Source organism: Oncorhynchus kisutch, linkage group LG15 (genome assembly GCF_002021735.2).
Source record: "Oncorhynchus kisutch isolate 150728-3 linkage group LG15, Okis_V2, whole genome shotgun sequence".
Classification (NCBI taxonomy): Eukaryota; Metazoa; Chordata; class Actinopteri; order Salmoniformes; family Salmonidae; genus Oncorhynchus; species Oncorhynchus kisutch.
In genome coordinates this window covers 85,088,887-85,114,161 of record NC_034188.2, presented here as the reverse complement: position 1 = coordinate 85,114,161, position 25,275 = coordinate 85,088,887, and the positions used below count along the sequence as shown (strand labels likewise).

The 25,275-nt window shown below is 46.8% G+C and overlaps 1 protein-coding gene across 1 annotated transcript in view; it reads left to right on the top strand.

Moving 5' to 3' along the window:
- The window catches only part of LOC109905884 (GMP synthase [glutamine-hydrolyzing]), a 28,455-nt gene extending 3,180 nt beyond the window's left edge, over positions 1-25,275 (top strand). Inside the window, exons 4-16 of the mRNA XM_020503537.2 lie at positions 30-127; positions 6,934-7,037; positions 7,388-7,581; positions 7,891-8,056; positions 8,499-8,650; positions 9,018-9,191; positions 10,986-11,091; positions 13,783-13,898; positions 14,075-14,200; positions 21,882-21,997; positions 22,092-22,222; positions 23,038-23,210; positions 23,330-25,275. Of these exons, the coding sequence (XP_020359126.1) occupies positions 30-127; positions 6,934-7,037; positions 7,388-7,581; positions 7,891-8,056; positions 8,499-8,650; positions 9,018-9,191; positions 10,986-11,091; positions 13,783-13,898; positions 14,075-14,200; positions 21,882-21,997; positions 22,092-22,222; positions 23,038-23,210; positions 23,330-23,431 (1,758 nt within the window). The 3' untranslated portion in view covers positions 23,432-25,275. The remainder of the gene's footprint in view (positions 1-29; positions 128-6,933; positions 7,038-7,387; positions 7,582-7,890; positions 8,057-8,498; positions 8,651-9,017; positions 9,192-10,985; positions 11,092-13,782; positions 13,899-14,074; positions 14,201-21,881; positions 21,998-22,091; positions 22,223-23,037; positions 23,211-23,329) is intronic.

Here is a 25,275-nt window from a genome sequence, read left to right as displayed (position 1 = left end):
AGGCTAATGATCAATTGTCCTCTCCACAGATGATGAATAAGGTTTTTGGAGGGACAGTACACAGGAAGAGTGTGAGAGAGGATGGAGTGTTCAACATCGGACTGGACAACACCTGTTCTCTCTTCAGGTGGGTTGGAAGAACTAAAGATTCTTTGGTGTAGGCAGATAGAAAGAGTGGTTTCACCATAACCACTCTGAGAAAATAGGTTAGAGGAGCAAAAACAGGTGTTTTTGATTGGTTTGTTCCAGACCCATGTGTTTGATGTGAACTGGATCAAAATTCCAACCGTCACATACTTCAGTTCTCTTTCAAGTATTCGTTTCGGTATTTCACTTATGAGATACGCCCCCAGTGTATTAGTCAAAAACCTTTATTACACTACGCCAGCCGTGATAGGCTGGATGTCGAGACTTGTGCGTCGGGGAGGGGCATCCCTCCTACCCTATAAAAAGGTCTGACGCAGCGTCTCTTGAGTCATTCAAAAAATAAGCCGCGCCTCTTCGTTGCTCGTGCAAGGTTGGTGGTCTGGTGAAATACCTCACTCATGCTATCAGAGAACCGGGGTTACGGTTGTAACCTAAAGTTCTCTTTCAGGTATCAGTATTTCCCTTATGGGATAATCTGACTCCCGTATTGCCAGACAAGCTTATCCTGACGACCGACTGCCCTGTGCAATACAGCACACAATGAGCCCTGCCCCTGAGAAGATCCTACACGTTAAACTGTATGCGCCAGGGTCTGTGCAGTGACATCAAGCCTATAAAACTACGCGGCAAAGCCCAACTCTCTGATAAATAAATATCTTGGATATGCCCTTAAATAAAGCCCGGGATGTAGCCATTTCTCTAGTGAAATGAGCCATAGGCCAGCAGGAGACCCTTACTTGTGTAGGCCAAAGCAATGGCCCCCACTATCCAGTGGGATAGGAGCTGTTTTGTGAGCTCTTCACCGTTGTAAGGTTTCATCCAGGAAATGAACATCTAATGACCTTTTCTAAACCCCTTAGTCCTGTCCATGTATATACGTAGAGTGCTGGGCACAACATGTGCACCCGGAGAGGAAAACGGTGGGGGCAACAAAAAAAAGCTATCAGGTCAAGGGGAAGACGCATCAAAGTTGGGTTAATAACCTTCGTGATAAAGGCAAGGGGTTAGGCCACAATGATACTATCGTTACTGGGTGCCAGCTGCACATGACGAATGCACTGAGAGTGCGTGAATGTCACTTACACGCTTGGCAGAGGGACAGTGCTAGTAATAGAGCTGTCTTTAATTAAAAGCATCTTCAGATCCAGCGGCTCAAAAGGCTATTGGCATAGAGCATCCAAAACGACTGTCCCACGAAGGGGCAAGCTGTTTGGACACTGGACACAAACAACATGCACCCTTCGTAAAAGTGTTGTGTTCCCAAAACCCACATGACAAGCCAAAGTATCTGCCTGATACTTTAATAGTAGAAAAAGCCTTTGTCTAATAATAATTCCTGGAGAAATTACATGATTATAGAGACAAAGCACTGGAATGACACAGTCTGTGACTTGTTGCACCATTCCTCAAACACGTGCCATTTACAATCATAAAGGGAGCTGGTGGATAAGGCTCCAGCACTCTGAATAGTCTAAATTACATTTTGGGGGAAGCCCGGCGGTGTTCAAGTTGAGCTGTTCACGGGCCAAGGCCAGAGGGAGAACCGTTCTGGGCGAGGATGGAACATCTCCCCGCACAGTAGGTCCCGACACAGAGGGAGGGGCAACGGTTGACCGCATAGTAGTTGACTGATCTCTGCTAGCCAGTGTTTCTCTGTCCAATGCAGCGCTATTAGTATGAGAGACCTACCCTGGCTAGGGTGAGGGAAATCGGGGCCAGTCGGGGGAATTCATACAGGAGGATGTGTGGCCACTCGTGCGCTAATGCGTCCAATCCTATCGGTGCGTCTCGATCCCTCAGGAACAGTGTTTATTCTCCATCGATGCATAAAGCTCCACTGCTGGGGTGCCGTAGTGCATCCAAACCTGATTGGCTACCTCTGGGTGGAGCTTCCACTCCTCATATGGAGAGTAAATCTGCCCCCAGATTCACTACTCCCGGTACATGAATAGGTCTCAGTGACTGGAGATGCAAACTGCTCCACATATTCAGTCAGTGTGTAAGTGAAGGGATCACAGTTCCCCTTGTCTGTTTATGTAAGTCACAACGGTGGTATTGTCTGTTATGACTAAGAACATGACGACCCTCCAGAAATGGGAGAGTAGACTTTAATGCTAGGGACACCCCAAGGAGTTCCAGGCTGTTTATGTGTAGAAGATGGAGATGGGGTCCCCATTCACTGTTCTGCCCTCGTGGGTCGCAAGAACGAGCTACATAAGGCCATAAGCAAACAAGAAAATGCTCATCCAGAAGTGGCGCTCCTAGTGGCCGGGGACGTTAACTTGTTATGGCTGCAATCCCCTTATTGGGAAAAGTGTCATCAACAACCGCTGAATAGCATAGCGCTACATTCAATAAATATTCCTACAAATATTTATATTCATGAAATCACAAGTGCAATATAGGAAAACACAGCTTAGCCTTTTGTTAATCCACCTGTCGTGTCAGATTTTGAAATGAAGCTTTACAGCGAAAGCAATCCAAGCGTTTGTAAGTTTATCGATTGCACGACAAAACATTAAGTACACTTAGCATCAGGAAGCTTGGTCACGAAAATCAGAAAAGCAATCAAATGAATCGTTTACCTTTGATCTTCAGATGTTTTCACTCACGAGACTCCCAGTTACACAACAAATGTTCCTTTTCTTAAAGATTATTTTAAAATCCAAAATACCTCAGTTTGTTTGTCGCGTTATGTTCAGAAATCCACAGGAAAGAGCGGTCACGACAACGCAGACAAATATTTTCCATAATGTCCACATAAACATGTCAAACGTTTTTATAATCAATCCTCAGGTTGTTTTTAAAATATATAATCGATAATATATCAACTGCAAATGTCTTTCACAGTAGGAGAGGGAAAAACAATAGCTGTCCAAATTCTGTTGCGTGAGCAAAACTCATGTGATCACTTGATGCGATGTTATCGTTCTTGCTCATTTTTCAAAATAAAAGCCTGAAACTATGTCTGAAGACTGTTGACACCTTGAGGAAGTGATAGGAAAAGGAATTTGGTTCATATCCTTTTAAATCCAGCAAAGGGAGGCTATGGAACATGGAGTTTTCAAAATAGAAGCCACTTCCTGTTTTGATTTTCCTCAGGGTTTCGCCTGCAATATCAGTTCTGTTATACTCACAGACAATATTTTGACAGTTTTGGAAACGTTAGAGTGTTTTCTATCCAATACTATATAATATATATAATATAATAATATGCATATATTAGCAACTGAGGCGGCAGGGTAGCCTAGTGGTTAGATCATTGGACTAGTAACCGGAAGGTTGACAAGGTACAAATCTGTCGTTCTGCCCCTGAACAGGCAGTTAACCCACTGTTCCTAGGCCGTCATTGAAAATAAGAATTTGTTCTTAACTGACATCTTAAGAGACTGAGGAGCTGGCCGTTTACAATAGGCACCTTTTCATCCAAGCTACTCAATACTGCCCCTGCAGCCATAAAAAGTTGAATGCAGGCAAACTTAAATCAGTTTAACCTAATTTCTACCAGCATGTCACATGTGCATCCAGAGGGAAAAAAAACTCTTGACCACCTTTATTCCACACACAGAGACGCATACAAAGCTCTCCCTCACTACCTCCATTTGGCAAATCTGACCATAATTCTATACTCCTAATTACAAACAAAAACTAAAGCATGATGTACCAGTGACTCCCTCAATACAGAAGTAGTCAGATGACACTGATGCTACGCTACAGGACTGTTTTGCTAGCACAGATATTCCAGTGCGGATGTTGCATGTAATCCATGGCTTCTGGTTGGGATATGTACGCACAGTCACCGTGGAGACAACTTCATCGATGCACTTATTGATGAAGCTGGTGACTGAGGTGGTATTGGACGCCATTGGATCACCAGCTTCATCAATAAGTGCATCGATGAAGTTGTCTCCACGGTGACTGTGCGTACATATCCCAACCAGAAGCCATGGATTAAATGCAACATCCACACCAAGCTAAAGGCTAGAGCTACCGCTTTCAAGGAGCGGGACACTAATCCAGACACTTATAAGAAATCCTGCTATGCCCTCAGACCAACCATTAAATAGGCAAAGCGTCAATAAAGGACTAAGATTGAATCCTACTTCACCAGCTCTGACGCCTGTCGGATGTAGCAGGGCTTGCAAGTTATTACAGATTACAAAGGAAAACCCAGCCAGCGAGCAGCCCAGTGACGCGAGCCTACCAGATTAGCTAAATGCCTTTTATGCTCTCCTCAAGGCAAGAAACACTGACGCATGCATGAGAGCACCAGCTGTTCCGGACGACTGTGTGATAACGCTCTCCGTAGCCTATGTAAGCAATACCTTTTAAACAGGTCAACATCCATCTGGCCGCGTGGCCAGATGGATTTCCAGGATGTGTACTCGGAGCATGCGCAGACCAACTGGCAAGTGTCTCAACTGACATTTTCAACCTCTCCCTGACCGAGTCTGTAATACCTACATGTTTCAAGCAGACCACCATAGTCCCCGTTCCCAAAAAAGCGAAGGTAACCTGCCTAAATGACTACCTCCCCGTAGCACTCAAATGAAGTGCTTTGAAAGGCTGGTCATGACTCATTAACACCATCATCCCGGAAATCCTAGACCCACCCCAATTCGCATACCGCCCCAACAGATCCACAGATGGCGCAATCTCAATCGCACTTCACTTTCCCACCTTCACTCTCCCACATCTCAGTGTTCAACATCATAGTTCCCACAAAAACTCATCACTAAGCTAAGGACACTGGGACTAAACACCTCCCTCTGCAACTGGATCCTGGACTTCCTGATGGGCCGCCCCCAGGTGATGAGGGTAGGCAACAACACATCTGCCACGTTGATCATCAACACTGGGCCCCTCAGGGGTGAATGCTTAGTTCCCTCCTGCACTCCCTGTTCACCCACGACTGTGGCCAAGCACAAATCCAACACCATCATTAAGTTTGCTGACGACACAACAGTGGTAGGTCTAAGGAGCTGATCGTGGACTATAGGAAAAGATGGGCCGACCAGGCCCCCATTAACATCGGCGAGGCTGTAGTCGAGCGGGTACCGACACTCCAAGTTTAGGTCCAAGGGTTTCTGTATCATCTCGGTGGCCTTTAGGGTCTACTGGAGCATCCAGGATCTTCAGCATTTAGCTGTCAGACACTGTGGATAGATTGAGCCATCGCACCCTCTCCTGGGATATCATTAGCCCCATCACTCTTCCTGACACCTGGATGGCAGCTTTAAGCAAACCCAGGTTGAGGTCTGTGGCAATGCAGATCTCGTCCCACAGACCCGGCACTTTCTAATCCTGTAGCTCAGCTTGGTATGCCGAGAGCATGGAGGCGGTGCTGAGAGCCTTCACTGCTGTGGCAACCGACCTGTAGACCTTCTCTGTTACGGAGGACGTACATGGTAAGGTGGGCCCAGTCGAAGTCATGGAGGACTTCTGGTTGGGGTGTAGATGGGAAGCATGTGGGCAAGCCCAATCACTTCCATGTCAGCACAGTCCAACACCGAACCCACATTGGACAGGGTTCTTGGGAGAAGAAAGGTGTACTGTAGGTACGGGTAACCTCCAGGCATTCTGGGAAGACTGGTAGTAATTGCCTTGCTGCCCGTTTGGCTTTAGGTAGTCTCTTACTTTGGTAGCTGGACGTGGTGGTCTCTGCTACTGCATTGGGAATCACCTGTTTGTCTACAGCGTGCTTGCACACATCATGCAGGTCCACGCCGGGAGCTGGTAGGGATCCCCCCCATCCTGCGTCTCCAGTTTCGGATTCCCTGGCAGGAGGCTTGGTGGCCTGGCCGGATGGGATGAAGGAGTCTTCGTCTCCATCCAACGATTTCAAAGGAGATCCTCATCCTTTTCACCTCCAATCAGGAAGCCTGGCAAGGAAGCCGTGAGGTTGTTGCTGGAGTCCTCCAACAGCGGGGCAATGGCGTGGAGCTGGTCGCCCAAGCTTGCGCTAGCCGCCGCTCCAGGATTCCCAGTGGGGATATCCATCGCCTCTGATGAGCCATTGTGGACACAAGCACCCATGTTAGGGTCCTGTTGGAGGACCCAGCTTGCAATGGAGACGTGCCAGCTTGCAACGGAGACTTTTCACAATGAAGTGGACAAAAGCTGGGGGAGGCTAACGCTTCCCTGGTATGTTGCAGCCCAAGGCAAGTGGAGCAGAACAAGTGGTTGTCCTTGGCCGATATCGTGTTTCCACAGGAGCAGATTTGTGCCGGCATCTTCTCCTCATTTGGAGTGGGAGATGGTTTTGTCGCCATGGCTGGGATGCTATGTTTTTAGCTGTCAGAAAAAAATAGCGTAGTAGGCTAGTCAGATAGCTCGCGATTAGTGGGTTATCTCGACGGTGGCCCTCGGTGTGATGGCCGGTTACCATTTCCGAAAATACATTAAGAAAAGAGAGCTTGGTGTAGCCAGTAAAACCACAAAAGCGAGCTAGCATGGTGGCTAGCTTGCTAACGATTAGTCGCTGTTTGGATATAGCTGAACGGGTACAGCCGTGTCACAGCTGTACCCGTTCCTTCCTCAAAGAATTTTCCTCTTACTATGGTGAAGAAAAAGGAAAATTGCCACCACCGCACAGTCCAGAGAATAGCGGCCGGCGAGCGAGTCGTTATTCAGACACACACAGTTAGACACGAGCACAATGTGGCTGCTGCTTTGTTCCCTCTGGTTCCAGATATGGGTGGAGTTACTTTAGGTTTCATTATGCCTGTGTGTGTGAATGTACTTCCTGTCTGACCTTTGACCCTGTGTGTGACTTGATGTTGTCAGGGGCCTTAAGAAGGAGGAGCTGGTGCTGTTGACTCATGGGGACAGTGTGGACAAGGTGGCCGATGACTTCAAGGTGGTGGCCCAGTCAGGGAGCATCATTGCGGGTAAGCATTCTGGGAAAGGGTCCTGGGCCTGGAAGAAATTATATTTTAGACTAATTTAGTCTACTGCCATACTTCCCTACGTTCAGTCAATTGCACAATATGATCATGAAGACCGTTGGCATTCCATCCCCTTCTTCCCTCCCCATCCTCTTCTTCTCTCCCCATCCTCTTCTTCTCTCCCCATCCTCTTCTCTCCCCATCCTCTTCTTCTCTCCCCATCCTCTTCTTCCCTCCCCATCCCCTTCCTCCCTTCCCATCCTCTTCTTCCATCCCTTCATTCACCTCGTCTTTGATCACCCACATCTCACCACCCTCACCACCACTGCCCCCCCCCTGTTGTTCTCTGACAGGTATTGCCAACGAGCAGAAGAAGCTGTATGGGACCCAGTTTCACCCGGAAGTGGACCTGACGGAGCGGGGAACAGAGATATTACGTAACTTCCTGTTTGAGATCGCCGGCTGCACCTCCAACTTCACTGTCCAGAACCGCCAGCAGTCCTGCATCACAGAGATTCAGGAGAAAGTTGGAAAGTCCAAAGTACTGGTGAGGAATCTGCAGTATGGTTAGATGCATTATGTGGGTGTACAACATGAGCCCCATAGTATAGATCATAGAGACATTGGGAGGGCGCAGTAAGTTAATCTGAGATATTAAACACTCAATTAGACAGTGAAATTACACTGTTTTCTCTGCTGAAACAATGTGATCAACTTCCTCTGCTCCCAGAAAGTAGGTTGTCCCTCCAGAGAGAGAGAAAAGGGAGGAGGGGGGGGGGGGGGTGGAGATGAAAGAATGTTTTTCTAGTCCTGGCGTTGTGTTGATTTGGCATGTCTGGTCCAATGTTGTTCCCAGGTTCTGCTGAGTGGTGGGGTGGACTCCACGGTGTGTACGGCACTGCTGAACAAAGCTCTGAACCAGGAGCAGGTCATCGCGGTGCACATCGACAATGGCTTTATGAGGAAGAGGGAGAGCCAGAGCGTTGAGGAGGCCCTCACCAAACTGGGCATCAACCTCAAAGGTGAGAGGTCAAGCCAAACTGGGCATCATCCTCAAAAGGTGAGAGGTCAAGCCAAGCTGGGGGGTCATCCTCAAAAGGTGAGAGGTCAAGCCAAGCTGGGGGTCAACCTTAAAAGTGATAGGTAAAGCTATGCTGGTGTGCTACACCTGTCCAGAATGGACTCAAATGTAGCATACATGTGCCTGGCTGAATAATTTTGCACGCCCAATTTTTTTGTTTTTGTTTTGTTAAAAAAGTTTGAAATATCCAATAAATGTCGTTCCACTTCATGATTGTGTCCCACTTGTTGTTGATTCTTCACAAAAAGATACAGTTTTATATCTTTATGTTCGAAGCCTGAAATGTGGCAAAAGGTCGCAAAGTTCAAGGGGGCCGAATACTTTCGCAAGGCACTGTATGAAAAAAATATCACTAACTAAACTATAATTCTCTCTCTTTCCAGTGGTGAACGCAGCACACACCTTCTATAATGGCACAACGACCCTGCCCATATCCGACGAGGACCGGACGCCACGGAAACGCATCAGCAAGACCCTCAACATGACGACCAACCCTGAGGAGAAGAGGAAGATCATTGGAGACACCTTCGTCAAGGTACTGTCTATGAGTGTGTCATGCGTGTTTGTCATCCAGGTTAAAGATGACAAGGGTTAAGACGAGAGAATACTAATATCCTATAACTATTTGGAACAATGGACCAGCTATGCTAGTTAGCAACGGAGCTGGTCCCATCAATCTGTTCATTTTTGAAAAGTTTCAAACCTGTCCTGGTTTGAAAAACCTGTCCATAACCTGTCCTGGTTTGAAAAACCTGTCCATAAGCTGTCCTGAACTTTATCTTAGTCCTAGTCTGTTGTCTGTCTGTCTTTCTGAGAGTCTGTCTGCGAGTCTCTTTCTGTCTGTCTGTCAAAAAAAAAAGACTATTGAATTGACTTCCTGTGTGTGTGATTGGTGTCTGTAGGTGGCCAATGAGGTGATAGGGGAGATGAACCTGAAGCCGGAGGAGGTGTTCCTAGCCCAGGGCACCCTGAGGCCAGACCTCATAGAGAGTGCTTCTCACCTCGCCAGCGGCAAGGCAGAGGTCATCAAAACACACCACAACGACACAGAACTCATCCGCAAGCTCAGAGACGAGGTACACACACACTGAAACAAACTTCAAACACAACATTGAAAGCATGTATCAGAGCTGTCTGAGCCAGAGGTGGTACCAAATCACTATTATTCAAGTCACAAGGTCTAAGTCTCAAGTCAAGTCCCAAGTTGAACAGGTCAAGTCATGTAAAACAAATCTATACAGGCAACTACTTGTTCAACAACAACAATCTATACAGGCAATGACTTGTTCAACAACAACAATCTATACAGGCAATGACTTGTTCAACAACAACAATCTATACAGGCAATGACTTGTTCAACAACAACAATCTATACAGGCAATGACTTGTTCAACAACAACAATCTATACAGGCAATGACTTGTTCAACAACAACAATCTGCTTATTTATTGATGTTACCAGAAAGGCATTTTTCATTGTTTTGTCTACAACACATTTTGATCTTGTAATAATTAATTAATGACAATATAGATGGGTGGGTGTTTGTAATTGTTGTTTGATGCCCCATTGCTGGTGAGCTTGCAAAGTAAACGGTTCATATTCTTATCACCAAACAATATTTACGTCAATCCCCCTTCTCTCTGTCTCTCTCTCTCTCTCTCTCTGTCTCTGTCTCTCTGTCTCTCTGTCTCTCTGTCTCTCTGTCTCTCTGTCTCTCTGTCTCTCTCTCTCTCTCTCTCTCTCTCTCTCTCTCAACGTTTGCACTGCACCTGATCCGATAACAAATCAGCCATCTGTTCGCTAGATCAGTGGTTTTGACCCACAAAAAGGAGTAGTTCAAAGCTTGCCAACCCACACACAGTGTGGTGATGCATTTTCAAAACCGCAAGATACAGAAGTAGTGTTTTCCACCTGCAGTTTGAGCTGAAAGGAATTTGTTAGCAGTCAATTTCAAATATCATAATTAATTCACTTTTTTATAATTTTTTTACATCTTCTTAAGAAACAAAGGTAGTGCAACGTCACAGCTATCTTCAGACAGTACCACCACTGAGGTATAGAATTATAACCCATGCAAACTAGGCCTATCTGAAATAGGAAAATGACGAAATCACCAGCTAGCCTATTGTTGTGGAAAAGATGCGTTCGTAGCAGATTGCTAAATGGTACTGTAATGAAACAGGCAGGGAGCAGGTCTCGACCCCTCGACCTTCTAGCCTGAAGTCCAGCGCGCTATCGACTGTGCCGCAAATACATGCTCGGGCGGCAGAGTCGATATCCGCGCTTATAAACACAGGGTCTTTACAGTACTTTATATGGGGAATATTAGCATAGGTAGGCTACTCTTTGCGCACCAATGCTAATGACTGGTAAACAGTCAAGATGCACAACTTTTTGGTTCTGAAGCAAAAATTGGACCATTTTGAAACAAGAATTTGGTGTAATGCTGTAGGCCTGTGTTAGTGACCAGATCGAATATGCCAAGTTATAAATAGAAATGTAGCCTATTAAAATACAATTCCCCCAAAACCTCACTATGCTAACTCACCCGACCTGTGTTGATTGACAGTTTGCTGGTCCAATCAGAGGGAAGAGTGCGTTTCATTAGGCAATCTTTTTTGTTTCTTTTTTAAGTCCGATATTGTCTCTGGCTGCGTGGAGAGTTATTCTCTTCGACTCTGTGCCACAAAATGAATGACAAAACATTACAAATCTAGGCCAGATAATTTGAAGTCATCAGTCTCAAGTCCAAGTCAATTCTGAAGTTATTTTATTTTCTGTCAAATCATGAAATTTGTGACTCGAGTCCAAGTCATGCGACTTGCGTCCACCACTCTGGTCTGAGCTGTCTCCTCTCTCACTCCCTCCAGGGAAAAGTCATTGAGCCGCTGAAGGACTTCCATAAGGATGAGGTTCGGGCACTGGGCAGAGAACTGGGACTGCCAGAGGACATCGTCTGTCGACACCCTTTCCCTGGTCAGTACCCCACCGTACACACAGGACAGAACGTTATATATAGTCATGGAACATTTAGAACCAACACACAATAGAATGTTCTATATATAGTCATGGAACATTTAGAACCAACACACAATAGAATGTTCTATATATAGTCATGGAACATTTAGAACCAACACACAATAGAATGTTATATACAGTTGAAGTCAGAAGTTTACATACGATTAGGTTGGCGTCATTAAAGTTTTTCAACCACTCCACAATGTTCTGGTTAACAAACTATAGTTTTGACAAGTCGGTTAGGACATCTACTTTGCATGACACAAGTAATTTTTCCAACAATTGCTTACAGACACATTATTTCACTTATAATTCACCGCATCACAATTCCAGTTGGTCAGAAGTTAACATACACTTACTTAGTTGACAGGGCCTTTAAACAGCTTGGAAAATTCCAGAAAATTATGTTATGGCTTTAAGAGCTTCTGATAGGCTAATGGACATAATTTGAGTCAATTGGAGGTGTACCTGTGGATGTATTTCCAGGCCTACCTTCAAACTCAGTGCCTCTTTGCTTGACATCATGGGAAAATCAGAAGAAATCAGCCAAGACCACAGAAAAAAAATTGTAGACCTCCACAAGTCTGTTTCATCCTTGGGAGCAATTTCCAAACGCCTGAAGGTACCACATTCATCTGTACAAACAATTGTACACAAGTATAAACACCATGGGACCACGCAGCTGTCACACCACTTAGGAAGGAGACACATTCTGTCTCCTAGAGATGAACGCAAATCAATCCCAGAACAACAGCAAAGGACCTTGTGAAGATGTTGGAGGAAACGGGTACAAAGGTATCTATATCCACAGAATAACGAGTCCTATATCGACCTAACCTGAAAGGCTGCTCAGCAAGGCAGAAGCCGCTGCTCCAGAACCGACATAAAAAAGCCAGACTACTGTTTGCAACTGCACATGGGGACAAAGATCTTACTTTTTGGACAAATGTCCTCTGCTCTGATGAAACAAAAATAGAACTGTTTGGCAATAATGACCACTTATGTTTGGAGGAAGCCGAGGAACACCATCCCAACTGTGAAGCACGGGAGTGGCAGCGTCGTGTTGTGGGGGTGCTTTGCTGCAGGAGAGACTGGTGCACTTCACAAAATAGATAGCATCATGAGGTAGGAAAATTCTGGATATATTGAAGCAACATCTCAAGACATCAGTCAGGAAGTTAAAGCTTGGTCGCAAATGGGTCTTTCAAATGGACAATGACCCCAAGCATACTTCCAAAATTGTGCCAAAATGGCTTAAGGACAACAAAGTCAAGGTATTGGAGTGGCCATTACAAAGCCCTGACCTCAATCCTATAGAACATTTGTGGGTAGAACTGAAAAAACGTGTGCGAGCAAGGAGGCCTACAAACCTGACTCCGTTACTCTGTCAGGAGGAATGGGCCAAAATTCCCCCAACTTATTGTTGGAAGCTTGTGGAAGGCTACCCAAAACGTTTGACCCAAGTTAAACAATTTAAGGGCAATGCTACCAAATACTAATTGGATGTATGTAAACTTCTGACCCACTGGGATTATGATGAAAGAAATAAAAGCTGAATTAAAATCATTCTCACTACTATTCTTCTGACATTTCGCATTCTTAAAATAAAGTGGCAATCCTAGCTGACCTAAGACGGGGAATTTTTTACTTGTGAAAAACTGAGTTTAAATGTATTTGGCTAAGGTGTATGTAAACTTCCGACTTCAACTGTATATAGTCATGGAACATTTAGAACGAACATGGCAGAACGTTTTGCAGAATGTCTATGGCTTTAATGTTAACCCCATCTTCTCCTGTAGGTCCTGGCCATCAGAGTGATCTGTATTGTTAACCCCATCTTCTCCTGTAGGTCCTGGCCTGGCCATCAGTGATCTGTATTGTTAACCCCATCTTCTCCTGTAGGTCCTGGCCTGGCCATCAGTGATCTGTATTGTTAACCCCATCTTCTCCTGTAGGTCCTGGCCTGGCCATCAGTGATCTGTATTGTTAACCCCATCTTCTCCTGTAGGTCCTGGCCTGGCCATCAGTGATCTGTATTGTTAACCCCATCTTCTCCTGTAGGTCCTGGCCTGGCCATCAGAGTGATCTGTATTGTTAACCCCATCTTCTCCTGTAGGTCCTGGCCTGGCCATCAGAGTGATCTGTATTGTTAACCCCATCTTCTCCTGTAGGTCCTGGCCTGGCCATCAGAGTGATCTGTATTGTTAACCCCATCTTCTCCTGTAGGTCCTGGCCTGGCCATCAGAGTGATCTGTATTGTTAACCCCATCTTCTCCTGTAGGTCCTGGCCTGGCCATCAGAGTGATCTGTATTGTTAACCCCATCTTCTCCTGTAGGTCCTGGCCTGGCCATCAGAGTGATCTGTATTGTTAACCCCATCTTCTCCTGTAGGTCCTGGCCTGGCCATCAGAGTGATCTGTATTGTTAACCCCATCTTCTCCTGTAGGTCCTGGCCTGGCCATCAGAGTGATCTGTATTGTTAACCCCATCTTCTCCTGTAGGTCCTGGCCATCAGTGATCTGTATTGTTAACCCCATCTTCTCCTGTAGGTCCTGGCCTGGCCATCAGAGTGATCTGTATTGTTAACCCCATCTTCTCCTGTAGGTCCTGGCCATCAGATTGATCTGTATTGTTAACCCTCTCCTGTAGGTCCTGGCCTGGCCATCAGAGTGATCTGTGCAGACGAGCCCTACATCTGTAAGGACTTTGCAGAGACCAACAACATCCTCAAGATCATCACAGACTTCTCTGCCATGGTCAAAAAGGTCAGAGAGCAGAGTGTCACTAGTCTATGACAGGAACACGGTGCTAATATAACAGAGTTTTGGACATGGAGCTCTGCAATGGATCCCAACTGTCCTCCTTTGTGCACCAACATGCTGATAACTTACTCTAGTATGTCAGACTAGCTAATAATAATAATCGTAACTTGCCCCTCCAGCCCCACACGTTGCTGCAGAGAGTGAAGTCGTGTATATCAGACGAGGAGGAGGAGAAACTCCTGCAGATCACAAGTCTACATTCACTCAATGCCTTCCTGCTGCCAATCAAGACTGTGGGAGTCCAGGTAACACGTCTTACAGTATATTCACTCTAGGCACTGCTTGACATGAGGTGCCTGTCGGAATGTGACCTCTGACTTATATACATCCATACGTACATACAGTAACAGTCAGTTTTGGACACACCTACTCATTCAAGGGTTTTTCTTTATTTGTACCTTTTTCTACATTGTAGAATAATAGTGAAGACATCAACACTATGAAATAACACATGGAATCATGTAGTAACCAAGAAAGTGTTGAACAAATCAAAATATATTTTATATTTGAGATTCTTCAAAGTAGCCACCCTTTCCCTTGATGACAGCTTTGCACACTCTTGGCATTCTCTCAACCAGCTTCATGATGTTGTCACCTGGAATGCTTTTCAATTAACAGGTGTGCCTTGTTAATTTGTGGAATTTCCTTCCTTCTTAATGCGTTTGAGCCAATCAGTTGTGTTGTGACAAGGTAGGGTATACAGAAGATATCCCTATTTGGTAAAACACCAAGTCCATATTATGACAAGAACAGCTCAAATAAGCAAAGAGAAACGACAGTCATTACTTTAAGACATGAACGTCAGTCAATCCAGAAAATTTCAAGAACTTTGAAAGTTTGTTCAAGTGCCGTCACAAAAACCATCAAGCTCTATGATGAAACTGCCTCTCATGAGGACCAACACTGGAAAGGAAGACCGAGTTACCTCTGCTGCAGAGGATAAGTTCATTAGTTCCACACACCCAACTAGAGAACATGACCAACCCCTACGCTCTGTATTTTCCTCTGGCTGCCCCACCACAGAAAGCACTGCGCTTGGCTGGAACACCTGTTTTATATGCAGCTTTAATAACTCAATGATTATTTTATTTCATTTTGCTAAACAGGTGGGACTCTGAATGACGGGTCGCCACTGCGTATAGCTCGTTAGCACGCGGGTCGCACCGATTGGTGTCACCTCGTTAGTCAGTATGTGTTACACCTTTGCTGGCTTGTCCATCTCGTTACTGGGAAGGTGTTTCACCTGTCCTGGCCCAGGTGATATTTAATTGTGGCTGGCCCACTGCTGCAGTTGTCTTGATAGATGTGGAGGGTCAACACCTTTAGTTGTCGCTCCCTATTTGATTTCTAAACAAACAATCTTCCCTGTTTTTGCTCAACTTTTTGGTTTGCTTCCTGTCTTTAAGTTTGGTGTGGGTTTTTCTTTTGTTTGCCTCTTCTTGGGTAAATTTAGTGGGTCTCATGGTGGGTGTCTTAGTTCGCAATTGTTGTGGCTATGCAACTTTCAGTGGATGCCAACCATGAGTGTCTTTCAGAACCCCTCCTAAAACTTCACCTGTTTAGATGTGGTGGTGGTCGTCAGTGTTTTAGATGTGGTGGTGGTGGTCGTCAGTGTTTTAGATGTGGTGGTGGTGGTCGTCAGTGTTTTAGATGTGGTGGTGGTGGTCGTCAGTGTTTTAGATGTGGTGGTCGTCAGTGTTTTAGATGTGGTGGTGGTGGTCGTCAGTGTTTTAGATGTGGTGGTGGTGGTCGTCAGTGTTTTAGATGTGGTGGTGGTGGTCGTCAGTGTTTTAGATGTGGTGGTGGTGGTCGTCAGTGTTTTAGATGTGGTGGTGGTGGTCGTCAGTGTTTTAGATGTGGTGGTGGTGGTCGTCAGTGTTTTAGATGTGGTGGTGGTGGTCGTCAGTGTTTTAGATGTGGTGGTGGTGGTCGTCAGTGTTTTAGATGTGGTGGTGGTGGTCGTCAGTGTTTTAGATGTGGTGGTGGTGGTCGTCAGTGTTTTAGATGTGGTGGTGGTGGTCGTCAGTGTTTTAGATGTGGTGGTGGTGGTCGTCAGTGTTTTAGATGTGGTGGTGGTGGTCGTCAGTGTTTTAGATGTGGTGGTGGTGGTCGTCAGTGTTTTAGATGTGGTGGTGGTGGTCGTCAGTGTTTTAGATGTGGTGGTGGTGGTCGTCAGTGTTTTAGATGTGGTCGTCAGTGTTTTAGATGTGGTCGTCAGTGTTTTAGATGTGGTGGTGGTCGTCAGTGTTTTAGATGTGGTGGTGGTGGTCAGTGTTTTAGATGTGGTGGTGGTGGTCAGTGTTTTAGATGTGGTGGTCAGTGTTTTAGATGTGGTGGTGGTGGTCAGTGTTTTAGATGTGGTGGTGGTCGTCAGTGTTTTAGATGTGGTGGTGGTCGTCAGTGTTTTAGATGTGGTGGTGGTGGGAAAATTCTGATTAAATGACTGAACAAATCATTTTAAATGGAACTGTAACTAAGTAAACCATATACTCTGTTTTATTATATCTGATTAACAATATGAGTTCATAAGAAGGGATTGTGAGACACGGACAAGGAGTAATTTAAAGTTAATGAACACCATTCCAACTAGGAAGAAACGAATGGGTTGTGGATTAAGTAAACAGATAAGGAAGTTAACCTATGGTTGAACCAACGAAACTGAGCTCTGGGGTTTTTAGATAACCTAGGAATGCACTCACTGTCTTTTCTGTTAATTAGAACTGTCAGCTAAGTGGTGATCGATAATGTTGAGGGGTCAAAAGTTACCTTGGGAGTGTGTTAGTAAGTTAGAATGAACTTTTCACCTCACTTTGTCCCTGTCGAGGGGTTTCTGTTAAGCAATGAAATGACGTTATGTTATTGTATATAAACTGTTGTTCGTGGTAACGCGCTCCGAGAATAAATTCTGTTACCTATTATTGAAATGGCTGGTCTCCTTCTATTTTATGTAAACAAGAATCTTACAAATTCTCATAAAATAGATTAAGGGTTTTCAATTAATGAAAACACATTGGCATAATTAAATTACAGTAACAGGTTGTTGTCAGTGACCCTGTTTGTTTCCCCTTCTGTTTGAGCGACCATTATTTGGTTTTCTTGCTGGGGAATTTAACAGGTCACCTGACTGAGGCCTCTTGTCATGTTTGGCTGCTCCTCTATAGTCGAGCATGAATAGATTGGTTTATCTGATTCTCGGTGCTGAGCGACGTGGATGTTCAGGTTCCGTAAAAAAAAAAAAAAAGTTTTTGAATGTTTTAATTTTTTTCAATAGGCTAAATGCATTGTGGGTGGAATGCTGTAAAAAACACCTAAAACAATTGATGGTAGTGACTGCCCATTAGAATCAGTTATTAGACTAAACATCATTTATTTACTTTAATAAAATATTTTGGTTCTGTATATTTCGTATTTGTTTTTAGTATGTGATTTAAAAACATTTACAATGATGGTGGACTGGTGACTGCCCAGTGACGGTGGACTGGTGACTGCCCAGTGACGGTGGACTGGTGACTGCCCAGTGACGGTGGACTGGTGACTGCCCAGTGACGGTGGACTGGTGACTGCCCAGTGACGGCGGACTGGTGACTGCCCAGTGACGGCGGGCTGGTGACTGCCCAGTGACGGCGGGCTGGTGACTGCCCGGTGACGGCGGACTGGTGACTGCCCGGTGACGGCGGACTGGTGACTGCCCGGTGACGGCGGACTGGTGACTGCCCGGTGACGGCGGACTGGTGACTGCCCGGTGACGGCGGACTGGTGACTGCCCGGTGACGGCGGACTGGTGACTGCCCGGTGACGGCGGACTGGTGACTGCCCGGTGACGGCGGACTGGTGACTGCCCGGTGACGGCGGACTGGTGACTGCCCGGTGACGGCGGACTGGTGACTGCCCGGTGACGGCGGACTGGTGACTGCCCGGTGACGGCGGGCTGGTGACTGCCCGGTGACGGCGGGCTGGTGACTGCCCGGTGACGGCGGGCTGGTGACTGCCCGGTGACGGCGGGCTGGTGACTGCCCGGTGACGGCGGGCTGGTGACTGCCCGGTGACGGCGGACTGGTGACTGCCCATTACGGCGGGCTGGTGACTGCCCATTACGGCGGACTGGTGACTGCCCATTACGGCGGACTGGTGACTGCCCATTACGGCGGACTGGTGACTGCCCATTACGGCGGACTGGTGACTGCCCGGTGACGGCGGGCTGGTGACTGCCCGGTGACGGCGGGCTGGTGACTGCCCGGTGACGGCGGACTGGTGACTGCCCGGTGACGGCGGACTGGTGACTGCCCGGTGACGGCGGACTGGTGACTGCCCGGTGACGGCGGACTGGTGACTGCCCGGTGACGGCGGACTGGTGACTGCCCGGTGACGGCGGACTGGTGACTGCCCGGTGACGGCGGGCTGGTGACTGCCCGGTGACGGCGGGCTGGTGACTGCCCGGTGACGGCGGGCTGGTGACTGCCCGGTGACGGCGGGCTGGTGACTGCCCGGTGACGGCGGACTGGTGACTGCCCGGTGACGGCGGACTGGTGACTGCCCGGTGACGGTGGACTGGTGACTGCCCGGTGACGGTGGACTGGTGACTGCCCGGTGACGGTGGACTGGTGACTGCCCGGTGACGGTGGGCTGGTGACTGCCCGGTGACGGTGGGCTGGTGACTGCCCGGTGACGGTGGGCTGGTGACTGCCCGGTGACGGTGGGCTGGTGACTGCCCGGTGACGGTGGACTGGTGACTGCCCAGTGACGGTGGGCTGGTGACTGCCCAGTGACGGTGGACTGGTGACTGCCCAGTGACGGTGGGCTGGTGACTGCCCAGTGACGGTGGGCTGGTGACTGCCCAGTGACGGTGGGCTGGTGACGGTGGGCTGGTGACTGCCCAGTGACGGTGGGCTGGTGACGGTGGGCTGGTGACTGCCCAGTGACGGTGGGCTGGTGACGGTGGGCTGGTGACTGCCCAGTGACGGTGGGCTGGTGACGGTGGCCTGGTGACTGCCCAGTACGGTGGCCTGGTGACTGCCCAGTACGGTGGCCTGGTGACTGCCCAGTACGGTGGCCTGGTGACTGCCCAGTACGGTGGCCTGGTGACTGCCCAGTACGGTGGCCTGGTGACTGCCCAGTGCGGCTTCTCCCAATAAACCATCCTTTATTTACATTGATTTAATTTCATGTGTGTGTGTGTGTGTGTGTGTGTGTGTGTGTGTGTGTGTGTGTGTGTCTGTGTGTGTGTGTCTGTGTGTGTGTGTCTGTGTCTGTGTGTGTGTGTGTGTGTGTGTGTGTGTGTGTGTGTCTGTGTGTCTGTGTGTGTGTGTGTGTGTGTGTGTGTGTGTGTGTGTGTGTCTGTGTGTGTGTGTGTCTGTGTGTGTGTGTGTGTCTGTGTCTGTGTCTGTGTCTGTGTGTGTGTGTGTGTGTATATACTGTAAGTGTTGCTTCTGACCCTCTTCCCCAACCTGGGCTCTAACCAGGGACCCGCTGAACACAACGGTCTCCCACGAAGCGCCGTTACCTGTCGCTCTTGCAGAGCAAGGGAACCAACTACTTCAAGGTCTCTGAGCGGGTGACGTCACCGATTTGACATGCTACTAGTGTGCACCGCTAACTAGCTAGCCATTTCATACCAGTTACATGTAGACTTATTTTTTATATTTAAAAACATAAACTAATCTGAAATTTCAGCTCATCGCTCAGCACCTCTGATGCTGGAGTCTCTTTAGTCATATCTCCCCTTTTCTGAGAGCATCTCCCTGACCATCCCTCTGTTTCTCCCTTGATGAAGAGAGTATGAGTCAGGGCAGTAGCTGACCAAAATGCTCCCTCTGGTACTGCTGAAGTAGGCCTCTTCTCACACACACACCTCGCTCTCTTTCTCCCCCCCCAATAAACTGGGCTCTGTGGTCAACATGTCTGGCTACCCAAACTCCTTGCTCCGTCCAAATGCTATGCCACGGCCACAGACGTTAGGTCCAGACGCATTGCTGAGAAGAAACTGAGTACCTCCCTGATGATTTCTAGAACAGAAACACATTCTGACCGTACTGATTGGTCCCAGACACAGAGGGGTTGGACCAGAGCCAGAACACACATGGGTAAAGCAGCATTTAAAAAATCGTTTTTGGCTTGGATACTCTGATTTGGTTAGAGATTATCCAATCACTGATGACTTTGTTTGGTACAACACCGCTCATTTTGAGTCTCAGACTAAAGTATTTAGCAAACAGAGCAGCGGAAGAATTCTACTACATTACCCAATGGGCACTATGTATGTCTGCCTCACTACATTACCCAATGGGCACTATGTATGTCTGCCCCACTACACTATATGGCTCTGTCTGCCCCACTACATTACCTAGGCTATATGGCTCTGTCTGCCCCACTACATTACCTAGGCTATATGGCTCTGTCTGCCCCGCTATATGGCTGTCTGCCCCACTACATTACCTAGGCTATATGGCTCTGTCTGCCCCGCTACATTACCGAGGCTATATGGCTCTGTCTGCCCCACTACATTACCGAGGCTATATGGCTCTGTCTGCCCCACTACATTACCTAGGCTATATGGCTCTGTCTGCCCCACTACATTACCGAGGCTATATGGCGCTGTCTGCCCCACTACATTACCGAGGCTATATGGCTCTGTCTGCCCCACTACATTACCGAGGCTATATGGCTCTGTCTGCCCCACTACATTACCGAGGCTATATGGCTCTGTCTGCCCCACTACATTACCTAGGCTATATGGTCAACAGCCTTTATGACCTAGTGGTCTACATGTCTCGGTCTGTTTTTCCATTGGTTTATTTCTCAAATTCATACAAGCTTTGTTTGCATTAAGAGATCCATAGTGTCTACACACTGTAGAACAGACAACACAGTACAGTCTTTATTTCCTTTTCTGTCCCTCTCTTCTGACAGTGTGTGGTGGAGCTCGGCCTAATGTTAGGCTGTGGTTTGGTCTCTGACGTCAGGACTAGACGCTCCCTGTTATTCCTCGACTCAGCAGCCACGTCAGGACTAGTTAGATGCTCCCTGTTATTCCTCGACTCAGCAGCCACGTCAGGACTAGTTAGACGCTCCCTGTTATTCCTTCACTCAGCAGCCATCTCCCTCTCTCACTATAACAGGATGGCACTGCTACTGCCAGGGCTGAGTAGGTAGACCTCTTCCCATAATCGCTGATACCGGGTCAGATATATTTGTTTATCCAGCTAATGGTTAAGGTTAGTTTTGGGGAGGGGGTAATCTGATCCTAGATCTATGGCTAAGGGGCAATGTCTGTCAACGGGTATTTTGGAGATTTTACTGCTCTGTCTGTTAATATCCTTCAGGCTGTGGTTAAACAATGTCTGTCTGTTGACAAGTGCGTGGTAATGGAATGATGACACAGATGGCTCCGCCCATTCAGTGGTGGATGTCTCCTCCACCCTTCCTGCTGAAAGCCACTGAGGGATATATTTATCCCAGAAACAGTGAATGTGTGTTGGATAAGGGAGGCAGGAGAGACGGAGTGCTATTTTTACCTCAGAAAGTGTGACTGTGTTTTGGTAAGTGGACCAGGAGAGAGACAGGAGTGTATTAACAGAGAGGGGCTTATTGTTCTCTGTGGAGTTTGTCTGGGAGAAGAGAAAGTCCTCAAATAACCCCAGAGTCTCATAGTGAAGTCTAAATGTGAAGGATGAACCCGATAGATCACTTTTGATTAACTAATCATCACAATAATGAAGTGTTGGTCAAGTGAACCTCTACAGTGTATATAAGTGATCATAGCGGAAGCTTTAGCGTGTGTTCTCTCTCTCTCTCTCTCACACTCTGTGTGTGTGTGTGTGGGGTGACTGTCGGTCCTATAGCTATGTGTGTGGGGTCACCAGTAAAGAGGCTGCTAACCTGTTTTCTCTCTCTGTCTCTCTCTCCATGTCTCTCTCTGTGTGTGTGTAGGGTGACTGTCGTTCTTATAGCTATGTGTGTGGGGTCACCAGTAAAGAGGCTCCACACTGGGAATCCCTCATGTTCCTGGCCAGACTCATCCCTCGCATGTGTCACGCCATCAACAGGTAACACACACAGTACACAGTAGAAGAAGTAGAACCAGTTACTGCTACCAGAATGCCACATGGACCGTCCTTCCTCTCTCCTGCCTCCCTCCAGAGTTGTGTATGTATTTGGGTCCCACGTGAAGGAGCCCCCTACAGACGTCACCCCCACCTTCCTGACCACGGGCGTTCTCAGCACACTCAGACAGGCGGACTTCGTGGCCCACTCCATCCTCAGAGAGTCTGGTGAGTGGTTTCCTGCTTCAGGAGGGGAGCAGAAGGGCTGGATAGAAATGTTTATAGGATTCAGTGTAGAGCAGGGGACAGAGTATAGAAATACAATGTGTAGAACTCTAGGGATGTGCACCGGTTATTCCAATATTTAAACAGACGTTAGTATTGAAATACTTGTGTCAGTGTTCATTTTGGCGAGAGAGAAATTTATAGGCCTATAACACAAATGCTTTTTCGGAATTAAATTAAAACATCAATGTGACTTTGTTACATACAAGGACACTTTCAAATGATTAACGTATTGGAAACGACACACTTTCAAGGTAGTTTTTATGATGTGCACGGTGCGCCCCATGAAGACGGGTAACTTGAGAAGCCGAGAGGCTCAATGTGGAGTGAGTTCAGTAATGCAATGCAAGGTGAAATAAAATGACGGATTTAAAAGTTATCGAAATGAGAAGGAGGCTACAAAGAGCTACCGACAGGTTGTGTGGAAAAATAAGATTTGCTTTGATAGGCTGCTGTTTTATGGGGTTGGGAAGAAAACACCGCATGCAGCCTTAATTAGCCTAGCTAGCTATTATATGGGATAATAAATAACATTGTGGCTGCTACATGTTAGCTTGGTGTCTCGCTCTCCCTCTGTCTGGTCGCTCCCAACACACACACCAGGCTGTCCCCCCCGGTAGAACCAACTTCCCTTTATGAGGTGCTCGTTGCTAACCCTGTCTGGTGTGGTGATTCTGAACCCTCTATCTCCCAGGTTACTCTGGGAAGATCAGTCAGATGCTGGTCATCCTGACCCCTCTGTACCCTCTTTCTCCCAGGTTACTCTGGGAAGATCAGTCAGATGCCGGTCATCCTGACCCCTCTGCACTTTGACCGTGATTCCTCACAGAGGCAGCCGTCCTGCCGACGCTCTGTGGTCGTAAGAACGTTCATCACCAGCGACTTCATGACCGGGATACCTGCCACGCCCGGAAACCACATCCCCGAGGAGGTATTACGAGTCACCACGAGATGGGGATCAGACATTACTCTCTGTATAAACCACAGTCTCCAGCTCTAACCCTTCTCTTTCTCTCTTTTTCTCTCTCTCTTTCTCTCTCGCCTCCCCAGGTGGTGCTGAAGATGGTAAATGAGATCAAGAAGATCCCTGGCATCTCCCGGGTGATGTTTGACCTGACCTCCAAACCTCCTGGCACCACAGAGTGGGAGTAGAGCTCATGAAGAGAGGAGATGTGAGCTCCTCTTCTCCTCTTCTTTCCCTCTCCTAACACCTATCCCCCCATCTCACCTCTCCTTTCAGATCACCCCCCCCCTCTCTAGAACATTCCCATGGAAAGCAGGCAGTACTGTGACCAGCACACACCTGAAGCCGCTACTCTGCCCCCCTCCCCCCCCGCTCAGTTTTTGGGAAGTGTGTTTGTATTATTGTTATTATAGATATGATGACTATTCATCCTTATTTTTGGATCAGTTTCTTCATGCGTGACAATGCATAATTTTTTTCCTTTGGCATAAGTGCTGCTTCCTGTTTTTGGAAACAGCCAGTTGAGATTCAAAGGTTAAGAGAGCGAGAGTTCAGGAAGTGGATTGTGTAAACGGCGTGCCTCAGATTCCAGCGTGAGACCAACGACAGAAGAGAGAAAACAACATACTTGTATGACTTACAGGTTGAAGGAAGAGCAGCAACTAGCCCGTGGCTTAAAGTCTTCCATCGCATTTTGGCTTTTTTATGTTCCACTTCTGATGAGTCTTTTTGTCCCAAGATGATTTTTACTCAACCATTTCCGTTCCAACTGTATACTGTGCAAAGAGACAGACGGGCTGCCTGTCTCAAAGTCATTTAGCAGAGAAACTGTGACCAATATCACATTATTATTATTTTTTTTAAACTTTTTTTTGTTGCCAAATGTAGATTAAGCTGTGGTGAAATTAGATTTGGGTTTTTGTTGATGGTCCACTTAAATGAAAAATGTGATGTTAAACTACCAACAGCGGCCAAAGGAAAAATATGAGTTAATTTTCAGAGATTGGTAACTGTTTGGGAAGCCCCCAAAATGACGGGGTGTCCTTTTCTGTGCCTGTTTTTTATTCTTTTTCTCTTCCCCTTTGTTTGACACGCCCCCTGCCTGGTGAGAACTGTTACTTCATGCTGCAATATATGCTATTTAAGAGAAACAAGATGACAAAAGGACTGAGAATTAATTCAAATGTTACTATAGTCAAAACAACAATTGTTGTGTGAACACCTTTGTCGTTATCGTGATCATGCTGGCACGTGGCACCTCCTACAGTTGTGTAGGAGCAACTTTTGCACATAAAGCCTTGGTGCTTTCCTAACGCGTTTGGGAAGTTCTAGTACTTACAGCTGATGGATTTTAAAACCCAATCACGAAAGCATCCCCCCCCTTTTTTTTATAGGGTCAAATTGAAAACTGGCAGTGACCATCGTGACTAGAGGACTCCTGAGTAGGCATTGCCAGTAATCTGGCTCTCAGTTCAATGTTTTCAACACTAATTTACTGAGAGAGTCCTCAGCTAGACCAGGACTAACTGTTTTACAGGACCTGAAGCATGTCTTTTTAAGGACCCCTGTCTGCCCCATGTCCAGCCTGTAGGTAATGTTTTACTGTGTGATAATACTGATTTACATGCCTCTGTGTTTGACTTTGTACCCCTCACCTTCAATATTATTTTGTTATGACAGCTGAATACCCAATGCAAAATGAATCTGTTCCTTAACGGTCTTAATTGCAACTTGTCGTTAGCGTCTCTCCCTTTGTGTTGCCTTTAATTGTGTATTTTATGATGCATATGTCTACTTGGAAAACAAAAACCGCTTAATTAATGGATGTTTAATTTTTGTAGTTGGATTTTACTGCAATATTGAAATAAGATTAATTTATGCAATTCTGTGTTTGATATTCTTTTGTTTGTTTTGTTTAAAACAGCTCGTTCATCCTTGGTAACGTGCCTCAAACCAAGGCCCTGCATGCAGTTTCAACTATGAAATGTGTATAATGGAAAACCAAGCTTTTAGTAAAGAAGTCTCAGTTCAA